At 38.8% G+C, this 19,662-nt stretch overlaps 3 protein-coding genes across 3 annotated transcripts; 2 read left to right on the forward strand and 1 right to left on the reverse strand.

The window, feature by feature from the left end:
• The first annotated feature begins 9,809 nt into the window (after window positions 1-9,809).
• Window positions 9,810-10,415, forward strand: LOC145237686 (uncharacterized). The gene has a single exon (XM_080100638.1). It carries the CDS (start codon window positions 9,810-9,812, stop codon window positions 10,413-10,415), a length of 606 nt encoding a protein of 201 aa, XP_079956764.1.
• Window positions 10,416-10,626: 211 nt separating this feature from the next.
• Window positions 10,627-12,652, forward strand: LOC145237687 (uncharacterized). The gene is made up of 4 exons (XM_080100639.1): window positions 10,627-10,804; window positions 10,904-11,053; window positions 11,706-11,959; window positions 12,470-12,652. Exons 1-4 carry the CDS (start codon window positions 10,627-10,629, stop codon window positions 12,650-12,652), a joined length of 765 nt encoding a protein of 254 aa, XP_079956765.1.
• A 3,329-nt stretch (window positions 12,653-15,981) lies between these two features.
• LOC145239690 (uncharacterized) lies at window positions 15,982-19,036 on the reverse strand. Its single transcript, XM_080103074.1, has 3 exons — window positions 18,715-19,036; window positions 18,221-18,471; window positions 15,982-16,264 (listed from the first exon to the last, which is right to left on the reverse strand). Exons 1-3 carry the CDS (start codon window positions 19,034-19,036, stop codon window positions 16,079-16,081), a joined length of 759 nt encoding a protein of 252 aa, XP_079959200.1. The 3' UTR covers window positions 15,982-16,078.
• Window positions 19,037-19,662: the final 626 nt, after the last annotated feature.

The raw sequence follows: 19,662 nt of genomic DNA on the forward strand, positions 1-19,662 counted from the left end.
CAAACCGGTTTTGAAAATCGAAAATTTTGACCCGATTTTTGAAAAACCCTAAGGATATAGCCTTTCCGTTTTTTCGATTTTCAGGGGTCAAAAAATCGAAGAAAAGTCCGGTTTTGAGTGGGTTTTTGCCGGAATATTCCAGTTTCAAACTGGTTTTGACCGGTTTCTGCCTCCTACCGAACCTCCAAACCGGTTTTGAAAATCGAAAATTTTGACCCGATTTTTGAAAAAACCCTAAGGCTATAGCCTTTCCGTTTTTTCGATTTTCAGGGGTCAAAAAGTCGAAGAAAAATCTGGTTTTGGGTAGGGTTTTGCCGGAATATTCCAGTTCGAAACTTGTTTTGACCGGTTTCTGCCTCCTACCGAACCTCCAAACCGGTTTAAACCGGTTTTGAAAATTGAAAATTTTGACCCGATTTTTGAAAAAACCCTAAGGCTATAGCCTTTCCGTTTTTTCGATTTTCAGGGGTCAAAAAATCGAAGAAACATCCGGTTTTGGGTGGGTTTTTGCCGGAATATTCCAGTTTCAAACTGGTTTTGACCGGTTTCTGCCTCCTACCGAACCTCCAAACCGGTTCAAACCGGTTTTGAAAATCGAAAATTTTGACCCGATTTTTGAAAAAACCCTAAGGCTATAGCCTTTCCGTTTTTTCGATTTTCAGGGGTCAAAAAATCGAAGAAAAATCCGGTTTTGGGTGGGTTTTTGCCGGAATATTCCAGTTTCAAACTGGTTTTGACCGGTTTCTGCCTCCAACCGAACCTCCAAACCGGTTCAAACCGGTTTTGAAAATCGAAATTTTGACCCGATTTGTGTTTGAATAAATAAAGTATCGTTAACCTTTTTTTCTACGTAGGCTACGTAAATGGTGAAGACGTATGACTTTTTTTCAAAAATGGTCAAGACAGATGACATTTTTCAAATTACATCGCTGCAATTGGTTTAGAATGGAAACATTATTGTACTTTTTGTGCACATTCAACTTAGAATATTGGCCTTTATGCTCTTGCCGCCGTCAAACACAATCTTCTACTTATCCCACTTTAACCTGGCATAAAACATTCGCTTGAACTGATTGCAAAACATGCAATAACAACTAGTTTTGCACAATGAAGGAAAAAATAAACAAACAACAAGAAAATTAAATCTGAATTGTCATTTTTAAGTTTTCTTTTTCAAAGTTTTACGAAATAGCGTTTCTAATTTACGAAAACAAAGGTAGATTATCCCAGTATCATAGCAACAAACTTGCTTACATTTGGGCAAGTCAAAAAGAAAACTCAATATAAGAAGAAAGATTGCGATATTTTTAGATGCGATAATTTAACTTGGTTTGACTAAAAAGTAACAATTTTTCCATTCTCATGCAGATTACCAAAGATTTTAGTTTTAATCAATTTGTTTCGGATGTAAAAGCGTGTAATTATAATATTGTTTTAACAAAACAATATGAAAGTAAATTCACAGCCGACAGAAAGGAACGGGGATTACATTTCCCTCAACAACTGTCCACATCCCAGTAGACCCAGTCCGTGTTGGTTTCCCCACAAGCCATACGATAGCCGATTTGTCGTCAGGATAGCCGCTGTACCACTTTGTGTCGACAGTGCCACCACTGGAACTCACGACACTTTCATTCTAAACAAATGAGCCTACCTAAAGCTTAGCCTACCTAAAGTATTTGTTTACACAAAACATCCAATTATACAATTATCAAAGTTGAGCAATAATCGCATTTACGTGGCCCTGGTTTTACGTATTTTATCAATTATCGTTTGTCAATTATCATGGTTGTTTATATCAACATTGTAGTCTACACAATAAATGTAAGATATAAAACACTGACCTCGTAGCTTGATGCCAACCATACGTTAACATAATCGTGTGTTGGTTGATCAACGTACATCAGCCAAGCATTCTCAATGTATTTATAAAGTGTATCGTGCATTTCTTCAGTTTCTATGTCAACTAATGTGGCTCCATAAGAACTACAAAGATTTGCTGCTGCCGACTTTCCACCGTTACTGACTGTTCCTACAATCCACGGTAGCCAGTAGCAATAACCTCTGTACAAGACTCCTGTACATATTCTTTGTTCTACTAATACAGGAACTCACACCAGAGGTTTGGGATTTCCGGTAGTTGGCGCAACGGAACATAGGCGTTTGCAATGACAATAGTTGCTGAGTCAGCTATTTGCAGCAATTATTGTTGTCGTATACGTCTATGCTCCGTTGCGCCACCTACCGGAAATTCCCAATCACTGGTGTGAGTTCTTATGTTAGTAGCTCTACCGATATTCAAAGACTTTCTGTTAGAGAAATCGTTCCGATTCTTGAATGCTTAAACGTACGCCTCCAGCAGTCACTTTAATTGACTGATCAAAGCTTCACAACACACCTGAATCAGCCTGTCTATGTCCTAATTTAACTCTTGCAATTCTTCTTTTTTATATCTTGATTTGTTTCTTGTTTGATGGGCTGATGACGCCATGTTGTATTTGGCGAAATCGATATTAACAAGATGGCGATATCGATATTAACAAGTTTGGATTAAGAATATATTTGCCTGTTTGTGTCAATCTTTACCAGCGCTAAATTAGAGGTGATTTGACTTTTAGGGCGGGTTTATTTGCAAGATATTGTGTAAAATTTTAAAATTGAGGCCTTACAACCTTGCGTACGTGTTTACGATTCGGTATTGAACGTTTCAGATGTTTTATTGCTTTGTTTATTAATTCTACACCGATGGATTGAAGAAGATCAGTTTAATACAGTAAAACAGAATATGAATGAAAGTGTAATTGCATGAATGGCTGAATAAATGTCAAATTGTAAATGCAAATAAAATTTTGAATTGACTTGACTTGACTAAGGCTAGATCCACACACACGCTCGCGCGCCAGCGCATAGATGGTTTGTTCTTTTATAGCCAGCGTTTTACGCCGGCGTGCGAGCGTACGCTTCCGACTCGGCTGCAAAAGCGTGAGGTTTCGCCTATAGGTGGCGCGGAGCTTGAAACCACGCTCGCGTTTTGCCGAGCGCGCGAGCGCTGGCTAAATAAATTTGATTTAGCTCACGCCGGCAAGCCAACGCGGTTTTGAATTGTGAACTTCTGATGTTCAGGAACTTTACTTGCTGGGCGAAATGTATATCATGTGTGTAATGTATAGAAACCGCTTAAAAATAAACGCAAATTTTTTGCCAAAACGTAAAATGGCCTCGGAAAATTCAGAAACAGAAATAGGCTCGACAAGCCAGGGTAACAAATCTCCCAAGACTTTTGAATTACTTTCGGATGACATTTCGCCATTAGATATTGGACATGCGATTGATACACCAATTATTGATGACAGGAAGCGATTGGAATTACTTGACAATGTTTGATCTCCATCTGACAGTTTTGTATGACCTTTTTCCGAACGCAAAGAAGGTGAAAAAACTCGAAAAAAATATCTTGGAAAGCAGCACATCGGCGGGTTTTACGATTGCTTTGCATTTTCACAAATAAAGAAAGGGCTTTTCTGCAAGTATTGCGTTATATTTGATCCTAAGGAGATTCGCGGAGTCAAATTAAATCAATTAGTCAAAACTCCTTTGCAAAAATATACACATTTAACTGAAAAAATGGTTATTTCAAAAAAAAATGAAAAAAATGTGGACGGCATATAAACGATACTTATCGCAATTGGAACAACAGTATATTTCCCCCATTGCTCAAAATGGGCTGATTGAAGCCATCGATCTCACAATGCGTAAAGTTGTAGTGAGGGAGGTATGTGAGTCCAACTTTTTTTGCAATTCTAGCGGACGAAACCACCGACTTCTCGAAGCAGGAACAACTGAGCTTGTGTCTCCGCTACGTTCGCGACTTACGCATTTGCGATAGATTCCTGTGTTTTGCCGAGGCACCAGATTTAACTGGAAAAGGATTGGCAAAACAGATTATTGGTATACTTCTAGACTCCGGAGTGGACATTTCTTTTATGGTGGCCCAGGGTTATGACGGCGCAGCAGCTATGTCTGGGCAACATAATGGCGTGCAAAAGTATGTCCGAGACAAATGTCCAAATTCTGTTTACGTACATTGTGCGGCACACAACCTGAATCTTTGTCTGGCCAAAGCTTCAAATGTGCCACCAATATCTGCGGCAATAGCCACTATTCAATCTACAGCCGTATTCCTTTCTGATTCTAATAAAAGGAAGGCCTCTCTGCAATCGTTTATACCAGGGGTCTTCAACCTTTTTAGCTCAATCGCCCCCTTTCCAAGGCACTGGCTCCTAATCGCCCCCCTATGAGATTGTTATTTGTATAAAATTTCTGCCTTTTGAGCAGATGTGGGCGGTTAAATCTAGCACAACGAAAGCTTCAGTCAACACCTAATTTAATTGCAACACGCAAGGTCCATTTTACGCAATTCAAACGCATCTGAGAACAATTTGTTAAATCATAGACAAAACAATATTACGATTGTGCGCAAACAATCGCTTTCTTTTGTTAAAAACAGTAGGGCATTACTCGGCAGAGGTGAATCCTAAATGATGCAAATACTTCGCGGTTTGGGAAGCGCTTTTAGGCCCATAGGTAGTGTAAAAGCGAAAAAAGTTTGAGGTACAGTTTGATACCGTTGTAAAAGTATGGCCTGTCACCATACATAGCCACAATAAAGTGTCCCCTGTGGCTAATTAAATGCCTAACCTTGGTTTCGAGATCACAATGTATGTAAATAGCAGCATGTTTAATTTGATGTGTCCATTGTCCCTGGTGTTTGTTTGCAAGACAAATTATATCTGCTTGTAAGTCAAAGTTAGCTGAGTCTCACAGTTATGGTACATATTTATACAATCCGTAATGTTGAAATCGCCCCCTTTTGAAGTCAAATCGCCCCCTTTTGAAGTCAAATCGCCCCCCAACTTCCAAAATTGTCACCATCGCCCCCTCGGTAGACGAAATCGCCCCCTGGGGGGCGATATCGCCCCCGTTGAATAACCCTGGTTTATACGATCTGTTTGTCCAGAAAGCGCTCACACAAGACTGCAGAAACACTGTCAATCACGATGGGTCGGAAAGCAGACTTCTGTTTAGATATTTAGAGAGCTTTACCCTGCTGTTGTCGCAGCATTAGATTCTTTGACTTCGTGTACTCGCAACGGAGGTAAAGCGCTGATGTTAATGAGAGCTATCAGTGACCAATTATTGTTAGTTGTGCTTGAGGTTACTGCAAGAGTATTGGAAGTTACTAATCCGTTAGCAATGCTCCTCCAAACTGTCTCTTTGGATTTGCATAAGGCTGCAGCATCTGTAAACAACTGTGTTGAAACATTTCAGCAGATGCGAGAAGATGACACATTTTCAATGTTATTTTCGAAGGCCGAGGCACGCCATGCCGGTCATATAACCCTGCCCCGAATTATTGGACGCCAAGTTCACAGAGGAAACGCACCGGCCGATTCTCCAGCGTCGCACTGCAAGGGAAATGTTTTTTTTTACCCCATAATTGATACTGCCACATCGCAGCTTCGTGAACGCTTTAATGAACACTCTGCCAAGGCACTGTCCATGCAGTCTCTTCTTCCAAAGTTCTGTGTAAAAGAATCGTTCGGGTGGATCGAAGCTGCTGTTGAAGAGTTTGGTCGCTTCCTTCCAGGACCGAAAGATGTAGTAGAAGTTGAGTTTTTGCGATGGAAAAACCACTAATAAATATCATTGATGTGTTAAAAGCAGCAAGTGAACTGCAGACATTTCCCTGCATTTCGAAATTGCTGCAAATATTTGCGACTTTTCCAGTCACAACCGCATCAGATGAGCGTTCATTCAGTACATTAAAATACATCGAAAATTACCTGCGTTCTACTATGGGTGAATTGAAATGGCTCGATCGAATGGCCTTGCCTCTTACTCTATTTATTCACCGCGACATTAAATTAAATTACGACGACGTAATTGTGGTATTTTCGAAAAAAATAGACGTTTTGACTTCATGTAGACAGTGTATATTCCCTGTGTCGTATTACGTAAGTGAATATTTTTTATTTCTTCCATTCTATTTATTCTTTTCCGTTAAAAAAACATACAAAGTGTTACATGTATGCGATCGAATCGTGACTATAACTTTCGTTCTTTACAGCAAGAGTAAGGGCTTCACAGGGCCTTAGGCTAACCAGCATGTAGTTGATATTGCGAGTTTAGTAGGCACAACAAGTGCCAACAGGGAGGTCTACCGTCAGATGGCGCCCACTGCAGGTGGATTTTTCTAGCCTGCGCCTTGTCATGTGACGGTGAATGCGGTTCAACCGGCTAATTCAGTTTGGCGCTTTCAATGGGTCTGGCGTACTGTGATGTATTCGTTAAGAGTATTTAATGAAAAGAAGTTCATAACTCCAAGTAAGTACTTGTGTAGGAATCCATTTATAATATTAACCAACCACATTCGTTGCATATTGTACCAACTGTTTAATGTCAAACAGATCATGGATGCTTGAACTGATACTTATGGAGTTTTTATGTAAAGTCATTTTAACCCTGGGATGTATCTGTACTCGCAATAGGTGCAGAGGAGCGCTTCTCAAACTGTAAATCGCGACACCCCGGTGAATCGTTTCAAATTTCCGAAGGCGCCGCAGAATAACTCCGCTTTGTGGCTTAACTCGGTTAAGTTGAAATCAAAAGTTTAAGATCATTTTTTAACTTTGCCAAATAACGTTATTTGCCAAGATCTTGAGGCGCTAAGTATGGATTTACGAGAAAAAGTAGCTACCTTGTTTCAAGCTAATAAATTAAACTTTGTCAAAACCACGGGTTGAGAGTTTGGACTGTATTAGTTTTGTTGCAACGGTCCTATTAATTATAAAATAAAGAACTTTTAAAAGCAAAGCGTGTTAAAGAAACAAAACCATTGAAATTTTCCGCAACACAAAGATTTGAGTTTGATTGCAGCAGAGTGAACTTGCCAAATATCAAAAGCAGCGAAGTGTTTTGTGCATCACAAGACTAGCGCCGTTTTGTCGACACGGGCATGGGAACAAAGATCAACGTTCACCCTTCATTGGTGTACCGTATATTATAACATTTTTGGGTACAGCAGCGAAAACTTTTAATGAGCCCAGAGCAGCAGAAACGGTTTGGTGCCTTTTGCGGTGTGAAAGACTGGCGCCGTTTCGTCGACACGGGCATGGGAACAAAGATCAACGTTCACCCTTCATTGGGGTACCGGATATTAGGACATTTTTGGGTGCAGCAATGAAAACTTTTAATTGGCCTGAGGAGCACAGAAGTTCAGGTGCTTTTTGCGGTGTGAAAGCCTGGCGTCGCTTTGTCTGACATTTCCACCTGGGTTCCTGGGAAGGAAGCGGACCATGCGATAAACAAGTTTTTCTCCGAACAAACAATCGGTTCTCACGTGTCAGTTTGACATGAAGCAAGCCATTGTTTGTTACCGCGTCCTTTGCAACTCATGTTCATCCAAAAGTTTAAGATAGCGCAACATTTTCTGGCTCATTTACGGTTTGCCTGATAAAACACAGAAACCAAGAAAGTGTTTTTGCTTAATTTCGTAACACTTGTTACAACTTTTACTGCATGCGGTGGTCAAATGCAACTTTGTATAATAATCCAGTTAACAGGCATCAGCTTGAATTTTATTGATGATAAATGTTTGTTGACTATAAACTACCAATAGGGCGGTTTAAAAAAAACACTAATAATGTCACACTACACCAGGGTTATTCAACGGGGGCGATTTCGTCTACCGAGGGGGCGATGGTGACAATTTTGGAAGTTGGGGGGCGATTTGACTTCAAAAGGGGGCGATTTCAACATTACTGATTGTATAAATATGTACCATAACTGTGAGACTCAGCTAACTTTGACTTACAAGCAGATATAATTCGTCTTGCAAACAAACACCAGGGACAATGGACACATCAAATTAAACATGCTGCTATTTGAATACATTGTGATCTCGAAACCAAGGTTAGGCATTTAATTAGCCACAGGGGACACTTTATTGTGGCTATGTATGGTGACAGGCCATACTTTTACAACGGTATCAAACTGTACCTCAAACTTTTTTCGCTTTTACACTACCTATGGGCCTAAAAGCGCTTCCCAAACCGCGAAGTATTTGCATCATTTAGGATTCACCTCTGCCGAGTAATGCCCTATTGCAGTGGTTCTTAACCTTTTTGGTGAGGTTTCCCACTAAAGTCAACCACCAACTTCGAATTTCCCCCTTTGTTATTTTTATAATGATGTTTTGTGCCCTACGTTAACAAAACAAATTATTCTTTAATGAAATAATTTTGTGAAGCGATTTGGTCTGGAACTCCAAAGGTATACTGCAATCTTATTTAGTTTAAATAGTGCTTCTGTGAGAGATTAAGTTTTTGGAATTTTGAAGAGTCTCCTCTACTTGCAATAGTAATTTATTGCATCATAATCAACAAAGGAAAGGCTTTTATTCGCGCACAATAGCAAAGTCATTGATACTTTTAGTCTTGTCTGTGATGTAACAAACGGCCTTTGGATTAATATGTGTCTTGTAAGCCTTGCTGAAATCTTACATCTTTTTGCGGAAAAAATATTAGTAAAGTAACTTTCAACTATTAATTTAAAGCCTTGTTCGACCCTCGGGCCCGAGTTTGGTTACCTGAATTAGATAATTTCCCTCTGAAAACATTAAATTTCCCACTAGTGGGAAATTTCCCACCGGTTAAGAACCACTGCCCTATTGTTTTCAACAAAAGAAAGCGATTGTTTGCGCACAATCGTAATATTGTTTTGTCTATGATTTAACAAATTGTTCTCAGATGCGTTTGAATTGCGTGAAATGGACCTTGCGTGTTGCAATCAAATTAGGTGTTGACTGAAGCTTTCGTTGTGCTAGATTTAACCGCCCACATCTGCTCAAAAGGCAAAAATTTTATACAAATAACAATCTCATAGGGGGCGATTAGGAGCCAGTGCCTTGGAAAGGGGGCGATTGAGCTAAAAAGGTTGAAGTCCCCTGCACTACACGTTTACTTAATCATTTTTTTATTATGCTTTTGAGGCAAATGAGGCAAGAGGAAGTTCATTATTAATAAAAACGTATGTAAGTTATCGCGTTTTCTCCAAAACTAAAAAGTGTATTAACTCACTTCCAACAGACCCAGTGTAATCGTGGCAATGTTTCAAACTTGGTTTATTTAATAGCTTTTTCTTTTTAACTTAATTATCTGCAGTTTGTGACACAATGGAAGATTTTCCCATAATTCATACAACTTTAAAATATCACCAATTGTTTTTGTTACAACATTTTAATGTTTAAGCTTGTAGCGATGTTTGCTTACAAAATACCCAGAAGCAAAAGCGACTTTGGAAATAATTGCTGTGTGGAACACTGACGTCGATTTTTCGAAGTTATTTACAGGCTCTCCCTCCAATTGCACTGACGTCATGGAACAAACACCGACAATGCGAGTAGTCCAAAAAAATCGATTTCTTTAGCATCGGTTGCCATGGTGACAGCACGAGAGCTGTAATAGAAAAAGGAGCCTTTTTTGCTCAAGGCACATTTGCCCATTTATATATGCCCTTAAGTCACATACACAAATCAGTTGCTTTTAGTCTTCGGGCAGAATGTACCTGTTAACAAAGCTTGTTTTTATAAATAGCAATATCTAGTGCGTCATATTGCCAGGACAACCAACAGCAAAAGAATTTGGTTTGTCGGTCTACTCTTATATACCAGTCTATCCCAAATCGAAGGCAACGCAGGTTTGGACACATTTCAAAATTTGTTGGCGATTGTGCGTCGTTTGTCCAGTGACATGCAAGAGCAATGGGACAAAGAGGTCGCCCGTATAATTAAAACCTATGATCGAGAACCTAATTGCGACGACCTTACCGAATTTGTCGATAATCAAGCTGCCGTGGCAAGTTCGTCGTTTAGACGGGCCCATCACCCCGTACGGGAGACGCCTAGTGGTCAAAGAAAGAATAGGGCCGCGACGTACGTCGTGTCGTCTGAGCTGCCGGGAACTGAAGCCCCGCAGGCTTGCTGTTTGTTTTGCACAGGGCTCCATGATTTGACCACTTGCAACTCGTTTGAAAAGAAGCCTGTCTACCAACGATACGAATTTGCACGGAGGCAAAGACTGTGCTTTAAGTGTTTGCAGAAAGGACATAATGCAAGAGATTGCAAGGAGGGGGATCCGTGCAAGATCTCCGGTTGTGATTCCAACTCTCATCATACGCTTCTACATCGGGAGGTTTCTAGAGCAGAAGCCAACCGCAGTTTTGCTCCTGCAGAAAAGGGAACCAGTGACTGGTATACTGGTATAGACTGGTATATAAGAGTAGACCGACAAACCAAATTCTTTTGCTGTTGGTTGTCCTGGCAATATGACGCACTAGAGATTGCTATTTATAATTGACAGAATGTATGTAATAATGTGATCTCATTGCTCGCCAACTGCGACAACGTTCACTTTTATTAGAGTATTTTTTTTTGCTTGTAGCGTGATAATATTTCAGTGGGCACATTGCGCATCACGTGGTGACCTGTTAAGAAAGGGGCTTTTAGTGACAGCTTCTGCCACCTTGTTTGCGCAGAAACTAAATCAGTCGTTTTTCATTTCAGACAGGATGTTCGTGTTACCTAAGCTTGCTTTCTTCGTGATAATCATCAGTACGTCATATTGCCATGACAACCATCAGCGAAAATATTTGGTTTGTGAGCAACAACCTTTCAATTCTTTCAATCAGTCAACACTACGAGGGCCTCCTGGTCGGACAGGTAAACAAGGACCTCCCGGCGAGAAAGGTGAGCCTGGTCAACCTGGCGGTTCAGGAATGCGAGGGGTCAAAGGTGAGAGGGGTGAACCCGGCTTGCAAGGCTCAGAAGGACCTACCGGTGATAAAGGTGAGCAAGGTCAACCTGGGGGCCCAGGAATGCAAGGGGTCAAAGGTGGGAGGGGTGAACGTGGCTTGCAGGGCCATAGTGGACCACCCGGAGCCCAGCCATTGGTAGATTGGACCCGAATCAACAACCGTATACAAGAAATAATTAATGGTAAGGCTTTCAGCTAATGTTTTCTGTTATTGATAACATAAGAAACCTAAATTATAGTCCGAATTCTGATTGCGGAATGAACAAAAAATTCCCTAATTAAAAAAAACTGTATTAAAAAACTGTACCAAAATATGCACTAAAATTGGTAGTGGAAATGCTTTGAAATAATGCTTTAAACGAAAACTAACAAAGTATGTAGTTTTCCTGTCACTTTTATTATCACTTTTCCAGAAAAGTTTCCCAGAAATACACGGTGGCAGAATTACAGCTTTGACGTAAGCTACGCGCACAGGGGTTCAATTTTTTTTCAGGTTGCCCTAAAACTAGTTATTTAAATTCTACATTAATTAACGAGGAACATTTTGTAATTTATCAACATAAAACTAGTAATTATAAGTGTCATCTAGTAATCATTACTTGAAGTAATTAACAACCATTGTAACACAATCGCAAATACAAATTTAGCATCATAAACATTTTACAGTTGAACCCAGTAACCGTTTTATAGCGTTTGACACAATATTTTATAGCGGCAATGAAATTTCTCTTGAAGTCAAACCACCTTAACATTGACACTAACAGATCAATAAATTGGCCACTCTAACAATGTCAGTCATGATTTATATAAGCTGAAATTTATTTCTATTGGCAGAACAAAATGTATGTGCGGGAGTCGTGTACAGAGGTCACTGCTACTGGCTCCCGCGGACTGTTAATAAACGTGGTGGTCACGGTGGAAAGTCGGCAGCTGCAAATCTTTGTGGTTACTACGGAGCCACATTGGTAGACATAGAGACCAGAGAACAGTACAACGTCCTCTATAAATACATCCAGAAAACTTGGCAGATGTACATTGATGAACCGCAAAACGAGTTTGTTGACGTGTGGTTGGCATCAACTTACAGGGTGAGTGTTTCATTTCTTGCAAGTGGCAAATTATTGTTAAAAGAAAATTTTTAACAACTACAAACATAAACAAAATCTAATTGATAAAATACCAAAAACACACAGATAATACCTAACTTTGGTAATTGTATAATTATATGTTTGGTATCAACAAGTGGTTCTTAACCTTTCATGGACCGTGCCCCCCTTTAAATAGCAATGTGATATCTGTGACCCCGTGCAAAAAACTTAATTAGCAAAATCGTGTTGAAATTCGGCATTAGTTTCGGTTTATTCAAGTCGAATAGAGTAAATAACAAATTGAAATCGTGACAAACCTCAATGTGGATAAAGGGTAGTTGTTTCTAATAAAGCTACACCCGTGCCCCCGGAATGCAACTCGTGGCACTCCTGGGAGGCGAGGAACCCAGTTGAGAACCACTGGTATAAACAAATTATTCAAGTAAGCTTGTCGCGAATACAAAAACTAGCTGGTTTCATGTTGTGACCAATTAACGTTAATTGGTTTAGAATGGAAATATAATGAGTTCCAGAGGTGGAAGTGTTTTTACACGATGGGCTAGAAACTATCCTGACGGCCTCCCTGTTATCGGTTGGGGTGTGGGGACCGGACCCACGCGGCCCGGGTATAAGAACGGAATGTGGACAACTTACGAGAGTAATGAACATCTCCTGCCATTTTGTGGCCTGTAAACTAACTTTTAAAAATTTTGTAGAAACAATAAAACAGTTACACGCTTTTATATGACAAAATAAAATTGATACATTTTGGAACACTATATACTGATCTGTTCATAAGTTTAATGGTGGAAATAACGGCCCAAATAGACGTTAAAAGCGACATGCTTTACTGTTCAAACGTTTCGGCAAATGCTCATGCCATCATCAGTGATATCTGCATCATGACGCACTATTTTCTGCTGAAGATTAGAAATCTTTCGTAGCATTTTCTTCATTGCAATACCGTAATGGTTGCCTATGTACTTTGGAACACTATATACGGATCTGTTCACAAGTTTAATGGTGAAAATAACGGCCCAAATAGACGTTAAAAGCGGCATGATATCACTGATGATGACATGAGCATTTGCCGAAACGTTTGAACAGTAAAGCATGTCGCTTTTAACGTCTATTTGGGCCGTTATTTTCACCATTAAAATTGATATATTGGTCAAAATTAACTGCTTGTAGGAAGATTACTGGTTTCAATTAATCCAAGTTAATCCAGAAAGGTGACTATATTTCAATTTTATATATTCTTTACCTTATTTATCGATTCACCATACACACTATTTGACCAACTATGAAGATTGTTTTGCAAGCAAAAGCGTACGGGTGTTTATGAGAATTAGTCATGGTAAAAGAGTTTTCAAATTCATAAGTTTTAGATTAATAAGGACCAATTAGTGAAAGCACCAAACACAAACTAAAAAACTTCAATATAAACACTTAAATAGGTTGGCGTGCCATTAAAGACCACCTCGTGCCAGGGGTTGCCGCCCCTGGGTTAAAGGGTAAAAAGGGGCGAATTAAATTGAAAGTTACAAAATTCTTTACAATTCCCTACATCAGGGGTGTCAAACTCGTAGGGTTCGAGGGCCACATAGCAGTTTGGAAATTAAGTCTAGGGCCGCATGCAGTTTTAATCTAGTTTTATACTCTTAAACAACCTTTTCGCTACGACGGCCGCATTGCAGATCCTTATTTCAAGAACAGTCGCCAATTACCTGCTGATTTTTGTTATAAAATTACAGATGTAAATAAATAGGTTTATATCATATTTAACGTCCTAAAAGTCAAGATAAATTTCCAACCTGACGCACAGATAGAGCTGCACATTGTGAAGCTCAGTTTTAATTGTTTATTACGTTATAATTTGTATTATGACGCTTTTGATACCTGTTTTTCGCATTGTTTGCACACAATAGACCTACAAAAAAGTTTGACGCATATGACTGCTAAATTAACGCTTTCATTACTATTATTTCATAACATATGGTTTTTATGTATAAATTAAATTTCTGTAAATGTCTGTTTAAACAAAAGCTCTCACTTAGAAAAGTAAGAAAAAAATATTATAATTAGATGAAGATCTGACAAAATACTACAATTGTTGTTGAGTGTTCGTGGGCTGCATTGGAGGGCTTCGTGGGCCGCGAGTTTGACACCCCTGCCTTACATTGCACCAACCACTAAAGCATGAAACTTCTGGGTTATTCACTTTAGTCAGCAGAGTGGCGCTTTTTTATTGACGTCTGACACAGGAAGTAAAAAAATGGGAATTGCTTACCCTTAGGAACTACAACTGATCAACAAATATATGCAACAAAAACAAATATGGCGGGATGAAGAAGAGTTTGTGTCACAGTTTAAATTGTAGAGTACAACTTAATGACATGCACGACGTTCATTTGTAAAGGTGGTGTGTGTTACCTAGAAAATACCCTGGGGCTCCAAATAAAGTAGGGCTTAATTATTTACTAACTTATTTACTTCCGTTGATTCTATTTCGTTTCACACAAAAACAGTTTTGCGATTTGACATCGCAACAGTTCCGCTGATATCACCTCAGAAATCCTGGTTTCATATGCCACTGCTGTACAATGTTGTAGATGCGAGGATTGCCAAACCAACACACACACTTGAATAGGCTGCAGGCAGTCAATATTAGTAATAGAAGCTGTAGTTACATTTTGTGTCGATTAGTTCTTCGCTATAACCGGCGTTAAACCTGTCTTTGATTATGGGCAACGAATCAAACGTTTCTTAGAAGTACCAACTTCGTTTCATTGCTTGACTAAAAGCCTCAGTGCCTCTCTGGGCTGATATCGGCGACAATGTATCGCAAAAACATTTTCGGGCTGATTTTGACTTCAGTATTTCACAAATCTTTTTCGGGCTAAATTTGTCAAAAGTTTTGAAATGAGAAGAGTTTAATGAATAGAAATCGCTGGGGGTTGACCTTCGAATTTATGTGATTGCAAAATTATACTTAATGCAACATGCTCGCAAATGCGGATAAATAACAGATTTTCAAATAATACAGTCAATTTTACATAGGGGCTATATGTCAAGCAAGCGAAATTTGGCCGCATTTGCAAATGCCTTTAGTTCAGACCCACCCTAGTACTTTCTCTGCTTTATTACTTACACTCGTTATCTTAGGGAAATAGGTCTTGTCTGCTTTTACCAGCCATTCCAAACTTGGCCCGCCACGCGATTTCAAACCATTCTGGCAGGATGACAATGGTGATTTCAAGGGGGCGGCGAGTAACATGAAGTATTTTTAAGCAACAAAAATATTGTTTACACACAATTTCGTATAACTAAACTAAATTCAAAATGCGTGGTGTTGTGGTAGTGCTTTCACAAGGAATAAATCAACCTAGTTGTTAACTAAAGGTTTTGTTTCGCTTAGGGATACTCCAATTTCTTTGTATTTTTATACATATATTTAACTTGGACCGCGGGTGCTCGAAAAAATTGCGAAGGGACCGTTATGACAGAAAATGTATAAAGGCTAAGAACCACTGGTTTACACGAACCCAGTAAAAGGGCAAAGGCCTACTGCATTAATGGTGTGCCAGTGCTATAGTCCTCGCGATGTGACATATACTTGAGCTCTGATATTTTACTTAAATGCTAATTGACTTTTTGAGAAACTTAAAAACTTAAATTACTTAAAATTTTGATTTATGCACCGACAATCAATTTTGAAAAACAGTTTTCTTTTAGTAATGTTTAGTAATGTTTAGTAATGTTTAGTAATGTTTAGTAATGTTTATGATTAAAGTTTTCTTTTAATTTTGCAAAATATGCACTGATGGTGACAATAGTGATTGTTGGAACGGCTGCATAATGTATTCTACATACACAAGTTATTTGGCAGTTATGTTTATGATTAAATTACTCTTCAAGTCCGTGTATAGTGTTCCATAGTAAGGAAGAAAGTTGAAATACTATTAACAAATATTGGAAAAGAACAAGCAGTACGATATTGACCTGAAACCCAGTGTGCCTAAACAAAAACAATTTTCCATGCATGTTTATTTTTATGTATCTTATACGTCACACATTATAACGTGTAAATATGTAAACCAACAAAACAATGTGGAAAGTTTACAGGCGACAGAAAGGCACAGGACGCGAATTACTCTCCCAGGTTCTGAACATCCCAATGTTAGCTGCAGGCCGTGTAGAATTGGTCCCTATAACCCATGCTATAAGAGAGTTGCTGGTGTCTGGATGGTCAAAATACCAATGTGTATAGACACTTCCACCTTTGGAACTTACCGCAGTTCCACTCTAAAGAAATAAAAATTTGAGTCATACTTGGCCGCATAAAAAGAGATCAACTATCAGAAACATTGCTGGTACAACCGTTTTATTTTGTTTTGTCATGGGGTCGAATACTCGCGTCCTGTATTCGAATACTTTACGAATACCTGCATGACTGTATTCGAATTCATGAATACTTTGGTAATTTTTGAGTGACAGCAATTCGAATTGTATTCGAATAAAACGAGTCAAGTATTTGTATTCATGAATTGTTGACCAAACTACAACGACAAGTAATTCGAATACTATTCGAATAAACCAAGGCATGTATTCGTATTCATGAATTCTACGCACTTTTTAAAGTTCGGCAATTCGAATTGTATTCGAATAATGCGAGTCAGGTATTCGTATTCACGAACTGTTTCGTAATGTTAAGATGGCAGCAATTCCAATTGTATTTGAATAAAGCGTGTCAAGTATTAGTATTCATGAATAGTTGACCAAAAAACAACAACGTGTAATTCGAATACTATTCGAATAAACCACAAGCGTGTATTCGTATTCATGAATACTTCGTACTTTTTGAGATGAAGCAATCCGAATTGTATTCGAATTAATAGTTGTAGTTATTTGTATTCACGAATTGTTCAGTTGTTGTAAGAAGCAAACAATTCGAATGCACCGATTCGGATATTTGTAGTTGCGGAAAATAAAAGAAATAAAATGCCCCGAAACTTAAAAGGTATTCGATCAAAAAGTAACATGGGTTTATGAATTGCAAATTTATTGGTAAAAATGTAAACCAACGAGCTTTTTTGCCACATTAGCTTGACTGATTTAAGTCTCCGTTATATAAATTTCACCAAATTTACATGAAATGTTTGCTTTATGAACACGCTACACCTGTAATGTGCTGAGAACAACCCAATGTTGCAAGCTTTGTAACACAATTCCATTTATGTAACGTCACAATTAAACTTCTATATGTCATTGTTTCGTAACATAAACAAAAAATTGTCAAATCAGGTCACATTCACTGCCAATTTGAATTGTATTCGAATCTATTAGGCAAAAATATGTAGCAAAATATTCTCGACTACTTCTAGTCTGGAGGCAATCGACAATTCGAATTGTATTCGTAAAAATGTAGTCATGTATTCGATTTTACGTATCTTACGTTGCCAAAGGTTGACAACAATTCGAATTGTATTCGTAAAAATGTAGTCATGTATTCGATTTGGCGAATTGTTACGTAGCCACAGGCTGACAACAATTCGAATGGTATTCGTACAAATGTAGTCATGTATTCGATTTTACGAATTGTTACCTTGCCAAAGGCCGACAACAATTCGAATTGTATTCGTAAAAATGTAGTCATGTATTCGATTTGGCGAATTGTTACGTAGCCACAGGCTGACAACAATTCGAATGGTATTCGTACAAATGTAGTCATGTATTCGATTTGGCGAATTGTTACGTAGCCAAAGGCCGACAACAATTCGAATTGTATTCGTAAAAAATATCGTGTATTCGAATTTGCAAATTCTTAGATTGGCAAAAACCTGCAACAATTCGAATTGTATTCGAACAAATTTACTCAAGTTTTTGGATTCATGAATTGTCTGTTCAAAAGTTAACTTCAACTATTCGAATTGTATTCATGCACTATCGAACGAAAGCCAAAATCATTCGAATACAGCACGAAGGTGGCAAAACCTGTATTCGAATGCATTCGAATACGAATGACGAATGGCACCATGTCTGGTTATGAAGCAACCGACGTTTCAATGTCCTATACGAGCTTATTGTATTCATGTACAATGCAGTTTATACCATGCATCTACTTATTTATTCATCACGATTTTTGGATTCGGATTTCGGAAAATACGTTTGGATTCACTTATTTGGGCAAAAAATTGTTTTGTTGTTTATTATGTTACAACGCAAAAAAGTTCGGTGTGTAAGAGAAACTAAAATACTTACGGAATAGATAGATGCCAGCCAAACTTCAACACTAATAGCTGCACGTTCGTTGACGTACATCAACCAAGTATTCTGTATGTACTTAATAAGTACATCATACATTTCTTCAGTCTCTATGTCAACCAATGTGGCTCCATAGAAACTACAAAGATTTGCGGCTGCCGACTTTCCACCGTTACTGGCTGTTCCTACAATCCATGGTAGCCAGTAGCAATGACCTCTGTACACGACTCCTGTACATATTCTTTGATCTGCCAATAGAAAGAAATTTTACCTTGACAATTATTAACTAACATACTTAAGATGGCGAGATTTTGGATTTGTTTGTTGCAACTGCGCTAAAATTGAAGTAGTTTGTCTTAACAAATGTCCGAAAATAGTTGCTAGCTTGAACTCGATTTGCGAGAAGAGCAACCAGTTAACCAGATCTCACATACATTCTGCAGGCTTTTATAAAAGCAATTCCACTAGGCAGCTTTATCCAAAAGTCTTACCATTGATTACTTTTTGCATACGATTGTCGATTCGGGTCCAGTTCATCAATGGTTGGGATCCGACGACTCCAGGTGGTCCCTGCAACCCACGTTCACCCCTTTCACCTTTGACCCCTTGTATTCCTGGGCCCCCAGGTGAACCCTGCTCACCTTTATCACCGGGAGGTCCTCTTAGTGTTGACTGATTTAAAGAACTTGAAGGTTGTTCCTCGAACAAACTGTCAAGCGGCCGACAAACCAAATATTTTTGCTGATGGTTTTCGTGGCAATATGACGCACTAACGATCATTAAAAGAATAACCAGCCTAGACAACAAGTTCATCATGCCTGAATTTCTTGTGTTACTCAGCGACGGAGCGACTGATTTATTTTTGTTATTTGTTGACTTTTATAGATTGCAGAGGAGCATTTGCAAAAAAGGGGCTGCTTTGACGACAGACGGCCACGTGCTTGCAACCGACGTTAATAACGTAATTTAATTGTTCACAAAAATGACTCAAAAAAAGCAGAGTAAGCACGCGCTTATGGCATCATGGGAAAAAATACATAACGGAGGTGTTAGATTTTGAATAGACCTCCGAGTGGTTATTTTAGTGAATTTCGCGCTGTGTTGTATAAACCTAAATGCTGCAACAGTAAAACATTACCTTCAGCTGTTAAGTTGACTTTGTTCGCTCGTAAGCTACTGCTGTGTAGGGCACCAAATTTTTATATGCCTAGGGCATCTTTACAGGCTGTATCCAGTCATGTTTATGCGTTTATTTGCGATGTCTGTCCCTGTTACCATAATCCGGCGGGACAGTAAAATTCCGTTCATTGCTATCACAAACACAAAGTCGCAAACAGTACTTGCAGTTGCACCGCAATATGAATGCAGCACATGTACTGTATATGCAAACGAATGTGACGCAGTAGAATGATTGGAAAGCAGAGACATTTGCACGCAGC

This window comes from Phallusia mammillata, chromosome 7, assembly GCF_965637545.1.
Source record: "Phallusia mammillata chromosome 7, kaPhaMamm4.hap1.1, whole genome shotgun sequence".
Taxonomy (NCBI): domain Eukaryota; kingdom Metazoa; phylum Chordata; class Ascidiacea; order Phlebobranchia; family Ascidiidae; genus Phallusia; species Phallusia mammillata.

Bases quoted from the DNA above. Each gene is read 5' to 3' on its own strand.
- LOC145237686 (XM_080100638.1), top strand. From the start codon at position 9,810: ATGCAAGAGCAATGGGACAAAGAGGTCGCCCGTATAATTAAAACCTAT.
- LOC145237687 (XM_080100639.1), top strand. From the start codon at position 10,627: ATGTTCGTGTTACCTAAGCTTGCTTTCTTCGTGATAATCATCAGTACG. The intron at 10,805-10,903 runs GTGAGCCTGGTC...CCGGTGATAAAG, and splicing joins AGGACCTCCCGGCGAGAAAG to GTGAGCAAGGTCAACCTGGG. The intron at 11,960-12,469 runs GTGAGTGTTTCA...TAATTGGTTTAG, and splicing joins GGTTGGCATCAACTTACAGG to AATGGAAATATAATGAGTTC.
- LOC145239690 (XM_080103074.1), bottom strand. From the start codon at position 19,036: ATGAACTTGTTGTCTAGGCTGGTTATTCTTTTAATGATCGTTAGTGCG. The intron at 18,472-18,714 runs GTAAGACTTTTG...TTCTATTGGCAG, and splicing joins TATGCAAAAAGTAATCAATG to ATCAAAGAATATGTACAGGA. The intron at 16,265-18,220 runs GTAAGTATTTTA...TTATTTCTTTAG, and splicing joins GGCTGGCATCTATCTATTCC to AGTGGAACTGCGGTAAGTTC.